This window comes from Pelobates fuscus, chromosome 3, assembly GCF_036172605.1.
Source record: "Pelobates fuscus isolate aPelFus1 chromosome 3, aPelFus1.pri, whole genome shotgun sequence".
NCBI lineage: Eukaryota > Metazoa > Chordata > Amphibia > Anura > Pelobatidae > Pelobates > Pelobates fuscus.
Genome location: NC_086319.1, coordinates 179203096 through 179215328, shown reverse-complemented (window position 1 = coordinate 179215328; position 12233 = coordinate 179203096). Strand labels below are relative to the sequence as shown.

The 12233-nt window shown below is 42.9% G+C and overlaps 1 protein-coding gene across 1 annotated transcript in view; it reads right to left on the bottom strand.

The window, feature by feature from the left end:
- POLR3B (RNA polymerase III subunit B) overlaps nucleotides 1–12233 on the bottom strand; it is a 153378-nt gene that overhangs the window by 120426 nt on the left and 20719 nt on the right. Inside the window, exon 5 of the mRNA XM_063447777.1 lies at nucleotides 3217–3292. Within this exon, the coding sequence (XP_063303847.1) occupies nucleotides 3217–3292 (76 nt within the window). The remainder of the gene's footprint in view (nucleotides 1–3216; nucleotides 3293–12233) is intronic.

The following is a 12233-nucleotide window of genomic DNA, read 5'->3' as shown; positions in this document are numbered from 1 at the left end:
ATGTATGTATGTATGTATGTATGTATGTATGTATGTATGTATGTATGTATGTATGTATGTATGTATGTATGTATGTATGTGTTCATATTTTTTAATAGTAAGGTCAAAAGTGTGGACATGGAATCTACAGGATTTGGCATCATACTGGATGTGAGGCTCAAAGGTGAGGCCAGAATCAAGTATGACGCCAAGACAGTGCACTTGCAATGATGGACTTATGTGGATAGCACTAACGAAGGGAGAGCGAAAGAGGAGGAGGAGGAAAGACAAGAAGCACAGTTTTAGAGAGATTGACAGGAAATCCTTCTGCTTTCTGGCACTCAATCTCTCTAAAACTAAGCTCCTTGTATTTCCTCCTCCTCCTCCTCCTCCTCCTTCGCTCTCCCTACGTTAGTAGTATCCACATAAGTCCATCCTGGCTTTGCGATGTCTTGGTGTCATACTTGATTCTGGCCTCACCTTTGAGCCTCACATCCAGTATGTTGCCAAATCCTGTAGATTCCATCTCCACACTTTTGACCTTACTATTAAGCGTATGTTACACTGCTTTAGTTTTTTTTACTAGACCACCACGTAGGCCCATGCGTAAGCCAATGCGCATTATACCTATTAAGGCACATCCTACGGTCAAGCCTGCTATATACTGATCACAAATCTTTAATATCACCTATGTACCTATCGACTAGCATTAACACTCTGCCAGGAATAAGTTTCCTACATATGGAGATCAATGTATCCACTCTAACTGGCGCAGCAACACATAATACTCCTTGAGCTATGACTGTTCTCCTAATGTGCTTTTACTTCATATAACCATATATGATATTATCTTGTGTTTCTACCCGTCTTACCTACAAAAATTTCAAATTGTGCTGTTAATTTACTGTCATGCAGATGTTACGCTCTGTTGCCTTTAACCCCTTAAGGACCAAACGTATGGAATAAAAGGGAATCATGACATGTCACACATGTCATGTGTCCTTAAGGGGTTAAAGTGCTTGTCCCTGCTGTCGTGGCAGCACAAGCTCTCGTTATATCACGCACACAAATATAAAGAATTAAAAAATAAATAAGTATTCTTAGTGAATAATTTTCTAGCTACCTATTTCATTACCCCTTCTTATACCCTTTGTGTCACTATACCCCACTCCCTCTAGCATGTAAGCTCATTGAGCAGGGCCCTCAACACTTGTGTTCCTGTACGTCCATTTGTCTGGTTACAATCACATGTCTGTTAGTCAACCCATTGTACAGCGCTACGGAATTTGTAAGTGCTATTTAAATAATAAAATAATAATATGCTAAACTCCATGCCTATGCAAATTTATCAGATCACAGTATTGTTGTATACATCATATCCCCACCACCACACCTATGAATTAAAGGAAGTCTTACCAACTGCAAAAAATAGGAGCTGTAATGTCACATTTGTTATCTATAATATGTCTGTTTTTTTAAACATTGACAAACTGGAAGCATGACATTTCAGGTTAAAAAAAACAATGTCACGTGTACATATGGAGTTGACATTTGAGGTCTAAACCTGTCCAGAGGTTAAGCACCAATGAGCCTCCCATATCAGGATAAAGTCTCCAAAACTTTATGTTGGCTTTGTGTAAATAAAACATATCTGCGCTCTCTCCATCCTCAGATTATTTGCCCAAAGCTGCATCAAGAAATCCTTCTCCGCTCTACTTCCCCTTGCAGGCATAGCATTCCCACAGCTGAATTCAAGCAATAGAGATTCCCAGATGAGAGTTTTCCAGTTAATTAAATATTAAATAAAATAAAAAAGGCTGAAGTGACTGAGAGGAGGGGGAAAAATATATATTTTTTTAACCTCTGATTTTAGAGAAATCCAGACATTTGCTAGCAATTCTGCCAACACAATTTGGATACAATTTGATTCTCTATCATTTAAAATTAAGTTATAATTGCCATGACAGGTACCCTTTAAGGACACTGCCCAAATACCAAAAAAAACAAAAAAAAAAAAACAATATTACTGTTTAGTATATATACACCATATGAAAACATGCATGCATTTTTGTTCATTTGGGCTACATCTAAAAACAGCTTGAAAAAACTGCAATTCTCTTGTCTGCAAGCCCCACCTCTTCTTTTCCTGCTCAGACTTTCCAGTGCAGTTCAATTAGAAGGTGCTCCAGGCAATCACCTAACTCTTGAGGTTAGCTTCACTGAGCTAAAGAAACCAGGAAGTAACCAGACATGTTGTCTACTTGAAAGCTGGGGGGTGTATCAAAGTTAATTTATAAAAGTTCCAATTTCTATTGAAATTTGCACTTTTTGTAAAATGAAAATTAGAGGATGTACTCTTGTTATTGTGTTAAAAAGGTAACTACTAGACAGAACCGAAAAGAAACTATTCAAATATTCTGAAGTCCTAATCAAATAATTAAAGTGGATCAGATATTTTCAGGGGACTTTGCATACTTTGCAAAGACTCCCATGGATGACATTTCACGCTAGGGTCCTCCCTAAAGAGCCTCTTTTTTTTCTCCTAGGGCTTCATCTACGAGGAGCTTGGTCAGTACTGTACTCTTGCGCAAGCGCAACACTAAGGCCTATGGAGGATCTTGCAAGTTTGTTGGAGCCTCCAGATATCACATAATGTGATGAGCAAGATGATGCCTGAATCCCTCAACGGTCACTTGTGATGGCTGCAGGGATTGGTTGACAGTGAACCATCGCCTTTTCTCAAATTAAGTCAACCTCAGGCTTGTCCACAAGACAAAGCAGTCCCCTACATTGCCTTACAGTATCTTTGGATTGTTTTGGAGTGTCAATGAAATTCCAACGCAGTCAGCAAAAATATTTCATAAGGATTATAGGTTTATGAAATACTTAGAAGTGACAGAGCTGCTTTATATTAGTTTCTATTGATTTAAGGGATAGTCAAATTTTTGTAATATACATTTCTTACAGGGCAAAAATCTAAATTAGCAAATCAAACTAATGTAAATAGTACACTATACTTCCTGTTCCAAATGATCTCTGCAGAACGTAAGCCCATTATTGGCTTTATTTCCCTGACCTGCTATAGTTAAGGAAGTCTGTCAATTTATGCATTTACAAATTCTGATTCATAAACACTGAAATGTACTGGTATAGGAGAATACTTTTAGAGTCAATGTCAAGTAATTTTATTTAACATTCCGTATTTGAATATGCCCATTAGAGAAAACAAATTCTTACCTCGTGAGGAGATACTGGTCGCGTAACATTAAAGCTTTCTTCAACATCTGGTGCACCAACGTAAATATTAAGGTACCTAACAAAATAATCAATATATTAAGTGATCAATACTAGAAACGAAGTTGTATTTAAAGTGCACATACATTTCACACAGGATTCAACAATGATTAATAAGAGAAGATATGACAAATGCTGAAACGGAAATGTCATGTTATTTTTTGCCAAATGCAGCTCTACTCTTACTGTGTATCTCTGTTTTTATGTATCTCTTTATCTCTGGGCCACAATTGCTGATATAGAAAAAAACTTGGTGAATCGTTAAAGTATTTGTGGTCTGCAATTTAAAAGTTCACACATAGTTCCTGGCAATTCAAAGTATAATGTATTTTCCAATGTACTAATGTCTGTAATAGTCAGATGATTCCTTCCAAATAACCCTGCATGCCCCTGGTTTCTTTTTTTCCAGGGCTTTAACAAGGAAATGTATAAATCCAAAGTGATTTGTTCCAAACCTGACAAGAGGAAAGCCCTACTATGCAGTAAATAAAGTGAACCTCATTACACTTGGCAAAAGCCACTACAGCTTTATGAAAATTGTAACATTCTTTTAATAAAAGTGTCAACTATTCGGCACAATTATTAAAGAGGAACAAGTGCTTATGTATCAGTGAAAAAAATGTGGTGCATGTGTGACATCACACTAAGAAGAAGTTATGTACAAGAGGTGTTGTGTTCACTTTTTAAACTGGGTTTTTTGTGCTTTTCCTATTGTGAAAAAATATTTTACCATGCAAATCATTTTATTTTCCTACCAGGCAGATCAGAGCTGCAGCATGGGATTACAGGTAAATTAGGTCATTTACAGAAGTGGGAGGCAAAGGAGGCGAAGAAACTTCCCAAGCCAAATACAATGTATGCAATTATTACACTGCAGTGTTTCGTTAAAGGCATACTATAGGCACCAAAACTATTTTTGCTTAATTAAATGGTACGGGTGTATAGCTCATGCTCCTGCAATCTCTGCCATTTAGGAAATCATTTTGTTAATGCAGCCCTAGTCTTAGACCCGATATATATAAAAAAACAGTCTTAGTCCTAGTTCCCCCTGTAAAGCAAGATATAAGATTTATACTTTCTTTAATGCACAGTCTGTTTCATTTAAAATGTCTTAAATCCTGTTCTGTTCACAGCCTTCTAGACACTGCAGAAGCCTCCTGTGTGTTATTAAAGTTCAATTTACACTACGAGAGATAAGAATTTCTAGAGCAAGTTGGAGCATTTTCTGATTGAAAATTAAAACTTTTTTTTTTCATGCTTGCTGTGTCAGTCACCGTCAGTGAAAGTGTGGCTAGGGCTGCATAAACAGAAACAAAATGGATTTAACTCCTAAATGGCAGATAACTGACGTTAATTGAAGTTAGACTGCTTCATTAAGCTAAAGTTGTATTGATGTCTATAATGTCCCTTTACATAAACCTGGCACCACTACATCAATGTGCCCTACTTTATTGAATCAAAATACAGTCTGCCTCTGCATTTACTGCTTCTGGTGAGAGGGATCTTCTCTAGCATATGTCTTAATTTCTGTTTGCAATAGCCTGCATGAAGGAGCGTGTTATTATTGGTACCTGTAAATAACCATGGGAAAACCAAACAACATTTTATTTAGATATGCTCTACAAGTGTACATTTTATTTAACAGTATGACTTTATAGCTTAGTTTGTTTAGCAGATAGGGAATCTTGAGAATTTCTGCAATGTCCAAACATACCACTTGGGGGTGCTCAAGGCTAGTCAATATAGAAATATTTACAGAAATGTCTGTCTGCACTGCAATTATTGTGATTGTGTTATATATATAGAGTTCCTGCACCTTTTTTGAGCTGGAACACCGTTCCTGCAGGCACTCAGCGCCCCTAAATGCCCCCCTTCCTCCCCCTGTCACGGGGGGGGGGGGGGGGGCGCAAGAGGTGATGGACCCCAAACCTCCCCCCCTCCGCCCCAGTAGGTCGCCTGTCTTCATCTCAGCCGCGGCGAGGGAGCTGTGTTCTCTCTGCTTCCTCTTGCCGTGTGCCGTTTGCTGATGCCGGGAGCCAGAATATAACGTCATATTCCGGCTCCCAGCTACAGCAGACAGCCCGCGCGGAGAGAGGAAGCAGAGAGCACACAGCTCCTTCGCCACGGCTGAGATGAAGACAGGCGCCTGACCCAAGGGACAGGTCCACACCAGCTCTCCAGGTAGGGAGGCTGGGTGGACATTTTTTTTAATTAAAAAATTAATAATTTCTGTGTCTGTCTGTGTATATATATATATATTATATATATATATATATATATATATATATATATATATATATATATATATATATATATATATACACACACACAGAAAAATGAAAAATCAAAATGCACTCGAGTGCATTTTGATTTTTCATTTTTCTGTATATATTTGACGCCAACAATTTGCACACAGGCATATCAGACACAATTAATTGTCTTTGGAGGAGAGTGCCAAGCTTCTACTTGTATGTATATACACACACACACACACACACACACACACACACACAGGAGTGTATATTATTTTTTTTGCGGGGGTGGGAATCTTGGTTCCCACACTTTATTCCCCAGGACTTTATTCTCCCCTGTCGGCTCACGCAGAACCAGCGCTGAGTGTCGGCTCTGCTCTAAGCCTCCATGGGCCGGCAGGGAGATCAAAGATCTACCTCACCGGCCCACAGCAGCATGAAGGGAAGCAGGAGAGGACCCGGGGAGCTCTAGACAGCAGCTCCGCCAGGTTCCTCTCGCGCAGGCTAGAGTTCACTCTCCAATGGACCACCAGGGATGGCACATGGCAGCAAGGATCCCCCTTCCTACATAAAGTAAGAAGGGAGGGGGGATATTTACTAATCTGCCCCCACCTCCACAATCCCTCCAAACATACAGCTCACACACACATACAGCACCAACACACAAACAGCACACTAACCGCACCCTCACAAACACACACAGCACCTTTACAAATACACAACACCCTCACACACACACACAAACAGCACCCTCACAAATACACGACACCCACACACATCACACAAACCGCACCCTCACAAACACACACAAACACCCTCACCCTCACATCACACTACCTGCACCCTCACCCTCACACACATCACACTACCTGCACCCTCACACACACACACACATCACACTACCTGCACCCTCACACACACACACACACATCACACTACCTGCACCCTCACACACACACATCACACTAATGGCACCCACACACACACACACCACACTAACGGCACCCACACACACACACACACACCACACTAACGGCACCCTCACACACACCACACTAACGGCACCCTCACACACACCACACTAACGGCACCCTCACACACACCACACTAACGGCACCCTCACACACACACACACACACCACACTAACGGCACCCTCACACACACACACACACACACACCACACTAACGGCACCCTCACACACACACACACACACACATCACACTAACGGCACCCTCACACACACACACACACCACACTAACGGCACCCTCACACACACACACACACCACACTAACGGCACCCACACACACACACACACACACACACACACACACACACACACCCCACACTAACGGCACCCTCACACACACACACACACACACACTAACGGCACCCACACACACACACACACCACATCACACTAACGGCACCCTCACACACACACACATCACATCACACTAACGGCACCCTCACACACACACACACACACAGCAGCACCCTTACACACACCACACAGCAGCACCCTTACACACACCACACAGCAGCACCCTTACACACACCACACAGCAGCACCCTTACACACACCACACAGCAGCACCCTTACACACACCACACAGCAGCACCCTTACACACACCACACAGCAGTGTGTGTGTGTGTGTGTGTGTGTGTGTGTGTGTGTGTGTAAGTGAGTGAATATTATAAGCAATTATCTAGCGCAGACCTCAATCTCTCTCAAAGCAATTAGGGTAAAGTAGGGCTGATCAAGGAGACCTTCTGATTTCCATTGTGGTTTGTACAGTTTCAGAGTGCCTTCTCTGAGCTTCCCCTCTAGGAGAATGCCTAATGGCACCACTGGCTCTAGGTGTCTGAAGGATCAGTGCTTTGGAAAGTGGGTGTGGTCATTGCGTGAAAGCAAGGATGTCCTTGTGTGCAGTTCCTATTTTTTTTCATTTTGCAGCTTCTTTCCCCTACTTATGTCACAAGTAAAAAAACAGCAATTTTACTTACCGTAAATTCCTTTTTTCTTTGTATAGTGGCAGTACTCACAGTTGGGATGTTCCTTCCTATCTGGGACAAGAAGCTCCCCCTTCTTCCGGTTTTTATGCCTGTGCTCCGCCTGCTGCCTCCATAAATCCTGTATGCCCTGTACACTCGCCAGTAATAAAAAAGAACCCAAACGGAGACAGAATCATGCAAAATTAATTTAATCTATACAAAAAGTGGAGGGAAAGCCAGTACTGCCACTATACAAAGAAAAAAGGAATTTACGGTAAGTAAAATTGCTGTTTTTCCCTTCGTATAGTGGCAGTACTCACAGTTGGGATATATCAAGATCCCCGTAAAAAAGAAAGGGTGGGAACTCAGCAGGCCACAGCTTGCAACACCTTACGCCCAAATTCAGCCTCAGATGATGATAATATGTCCAGCCTATAATGCTTGATAAAGGTATGCAATGAAGACCAGGTAGCCGCTTTGCAGATGTCTTCAGGCGAAGCCGCAGCTCTTTCAGCCCATGAGGTAGCCATAGCCCTAGTCGAATGAGCCCTCAATGTAAATTTTAGGGGAATCCCTTTGGAGCGATAGGCCAACCTGATGGTATTGGTCAGCCATCTAGCTAATGAGGGTCCAGAGACAGCATTACCCACACATTTGCCTTGAAAGTAGATGAAAAGATGATCTGAGGATCTAAACTCCCGAGTTTTATGAAGGTAACATTTCAGGGATCTCCTAACATCAAGGAAATGCCATTTCTCTTCCAGCTTAGACGTGGGCGATTGACAAAAGGCTGGCAGAACAATAGGCTGGTTGATTGCAGCACTTGAAATAACCTTAGGCAAAAAAGAAGGTCTGGGATGTAGAACTACTTTTTCTCGATGAAATATGGTGAATTCCGGCGAAGAAGATAGAGCTCGGATCTCACCAATTCTCCTAGCGGAGGTAATTGCCACCAGGAAGGCCGTCTTGAGGGTAAGGAATTTGATGGAGACTTGAAACAAAGGTTCAAAAGGAGGTTCACAAAGGGCTTGAAGAACCAGAGACAAGTCCCACGTAGGAAAGGAAACCAGCCTGGGAGGCCTCTTCAACCGTATGGACGTAATAAACCTTCGAACCAGAGGGTTAGAAGCAATATCCTGAACCAGGAAGTGACTAAGCGCAGAAATCTGGCCCTTGAGTGTGGATACCCCTAGGCCGGCTTCAAACCCATCTTGCAAAAAAGAAAGAATTTCCGGAACTGAGGCATTGGCCGGATCAGAATTCCGGAGACGACACCAGGTTCTGAACTTCATCCAAACCCTGAAATAGATTCGTGAAGTAGACGAGCGGACAGATGACAGCAAAACGTCACATAGACGGTCAGAAAGACCCTGACCTTGGAGTATCATCCTTGCAGCAACCATGCCGTCAGGTGAAACATTGACAGAGTTTCTTCTGGAAGCTTCACGTTCTCTAAAATGTGAGAAGAGACCGGGAGGTGCCAATGAGAGATGGCCATGTTTTCTACTTCCGAAAACCAACTTCTGTTCGGCCAGAAGGGCAGGACTGCCAGAATTCTTGCCTTCTCCCATCTTATTTTCTGAACAATTCTTGGGATAAGGGCTATAGGCGGGAAGACATAAGCCAGATCGAAAATCCAAGGGAACGATAGACCGTCTAGGACATCTGGGTAATCTTCTGAATGAAGTGACGCAAATCTCCGCACCTTTCTGTTCCTCCTTGTTGCCAACAAGTCCATCTCTGGCCTGCCGAAGCGTGCAACCAGCTCCAGAAAAACTTCGTTTGATAGAGCCCAGTCTGCTTGAGACCAATGTCTTCTGCTGAGGTCGTCTGCAATCACGTTTAGAGACCCTTTGATATGGGTAGCTGATATTGCGCGAAGATTCGCTTGGGCCCAAGACATTATGTGGTAGCAAAGATCTTGAAGAGCTTTGATCTTTGTGCCCCCTTGGTGATTCAAGTAGGCCACCGTAGTGGCGTTGTCCGACTGAATCCTCACCGACTGATTGGCGATGAGAGAACGGAAGGCAATTAGGGCTTCCCAGACCGCTTTTAACTCCCTGAAATTCGAGGAAGCGCATGCCTCTTCTTTGTTCCAAAGCCCTTGATGGAAATGAGAGCCTAGATGAGCGCCCCAACCCTTCTGGGAGGCATCTGTGGTTATTGTAATCCATCGTTTCAGAGCGAACGACAGGCCCTTTGAAATGTTGTCTCTTACTTTCCACCAGTTCAGTTGTCTTTTTACCGTGTCGGATAGACGGAATGGGGCGTCCAGATCTTCCTGTTTTCGCGTCCACTGGGACAGAATGTCCCACTGTAATGGTTTGGATTCCGCCTTTGCCCAGGCGACGGCCGGTATTGAAGACGTTAGGAGGCCTAGCAACCTCATAGCATCTCTGATTGAGCTTAGGTTTCTTTGCAGCTTTGATACTGCTTTGAAAATCCCCACTTGTTTCTTTTTTGGAAGAAAAAGAGATAGGGACTGGGAATCTATCCGAAGCCCCAGGAATACTAAACTCTGGGACGGGGTTAATTCGGACTTTTCCAGGTTCAGGATCCAACCGTGATCTTTTAAAACCTTCATTGCAATCTCTAGGTGAAGTTCCAGCAGTTGCCTTGACTGTGCCTTCAGGAACCAATCGTCCAGGTATGGAACGATTGCAATACCTTTCAGACGCAAAACTGCTGCCACGGGTGCCAGAATTTTTGTAAAAACTCGAGGAGCCGAAGATAGGCCAAAGGGAAGCGCCTTGAACTGCAAATGGAGAATCCTTCGCCTTCTCGTTAGAACTGCAAATCTGAGAAACTTCCTGGAAGGTTCTGCCACTGGAATATGCAGATAGGCGTCTTTTAAATCCAACTTTGCCATGAAATCTCCCTTTGTAATATGTGTGTTACAGACAGAATGCTCTCCATACGGAACTTCTGGTATGGTATGCAGGTGTTGACTTGCTTTAGGTCTAGGATCGGACGAAAGGATCCATCTCGTTTTTGCACCAGGAAAAGACGTGAGTAGACTCCTTGAAATTCCCAACCTTTGGGTACCTTCTCCACTACATTTTTTCTTAAAAGGATGAGTGCTTCCGTAAGCAGGGCCTCTGATTTTACCTTTGAAGGATAGCTTGACAGAAGGAAGGATGGTCGAGGACTTGAAGAAAACTTTATCCTGTAACCTTCTGAAACGGTTCTTAAAATCCACCCATTTGAAGAACTTTTTCTCCATTCGTGGGAAAAGAACCGAAGGCGTCCTCCCACTCTTTTGGCGTCAAAACTTCCTCTTTTTATCTTGTTTGTTGAATTCATGCCTAGACCACTGGCTGTTATTGCCACCCTGTTTGTGGAACCTGCGAAACCGCCCTTGGTAACGAAAGGACCGCTGGTTCTTGTACTGGAATCTCTTATATCCCTGGGCTCTTGGTTCCAGCGGAAGGGCTTTCTTCGTATCTGACATTTGTTTAATAATGTCTTCCAAAGGGGTACCAAACAGCTTGTTCCTCTCGAAGGGTAATTCACATAACGCTGCCTTCGATGCTGAATCAGCTGTCCATGTACGAAGCCAAAGGGCCCTCCTGGCTACTGATGATAACCCCATAATTCTTGCTGAGAAACGAAGACACTCTTCAGCAGTATCCGAAAGGAATTCATTGGATAGCTTCAGCAGGAACATGAGATGGGAAGGGTCCATATCGGATTTTCCCATAAGGGAATCTTCCAGTGCGTGAAGCCAAACACTCTGGGCTCTGAGCACTGCTGAACCCGCAATTTCAGCTCTGCACTGAAAGCCTGCGGCCTGGTATATTCGTCTACATGAAGTTTCGGCTCTTTTGTCCATAGGATCCTTGAGGCCAGAGACTTCGCCAATAGGTATAGTGGTCTTTTTAGATAGTTGGGCAATTTGAATATCTACCTTAGGAAGATCTTCCCACTTTTCCTCAGACTGTAGTTTGAACAGTAGTTTAAAATGTTTTGAAATGAACGCCCGCCTTTCAGGATTCTTCCATTCCCTGTGAAGGAGATCCAATATTTTTGGAGACATAGGGAAACCTTTAACCTTCACATTGGTAGGTTCCGTCTCTTGAAAAGCCGCACTCACTTCTTTAATGAATCTTTTCAATTCTTCTGGTGGAAAACCCTCCTCCACACTAGAAGTCAGGCTGGAAATATCCGAAGGGGAAGAAAGGGAACATTCTCCAGAAGAGACGTCCGACTCAGAAGGGGATCTATTCCTCCTACGTTTTTTAGGCAATTTCTCTTGAATTGCAGGGTCTTTCTTCATGGTATCCTTAAAGGACTCAAATGTCTGGGACAAATTTTCCTGAAACCAGCTCAGGAAGGATGTCATATCCGATTGTTTTGTTTTTTCAAGTAATTCAGAAGCGCACTGGTTACACGTCTTTTTACGACATCCGTCAGGTAGAGGAACAGCACATTCCAGACAACTTAAGTGCTTAGACTTGCTTGTGGCTTTTTTGGGCACAGAAGTAGACATCTTGTCCTTATCTGCCTTGTCCGGAGCTATAGGGCTGGACATATCTGTAAACCAGAATAAGGAAGCAATTAATAAAAATTTAAAATTTAAAATTTAAAATTTACGCATGCATTATAATAGGTGATAAAGAGGAGAGTTTAAATAGTTAAACCTCACCTTTATCCACCTGAGATCCGTGCAGGAGGGCTGGTGACACGGAGAAACCGAACTGTACACCCACCT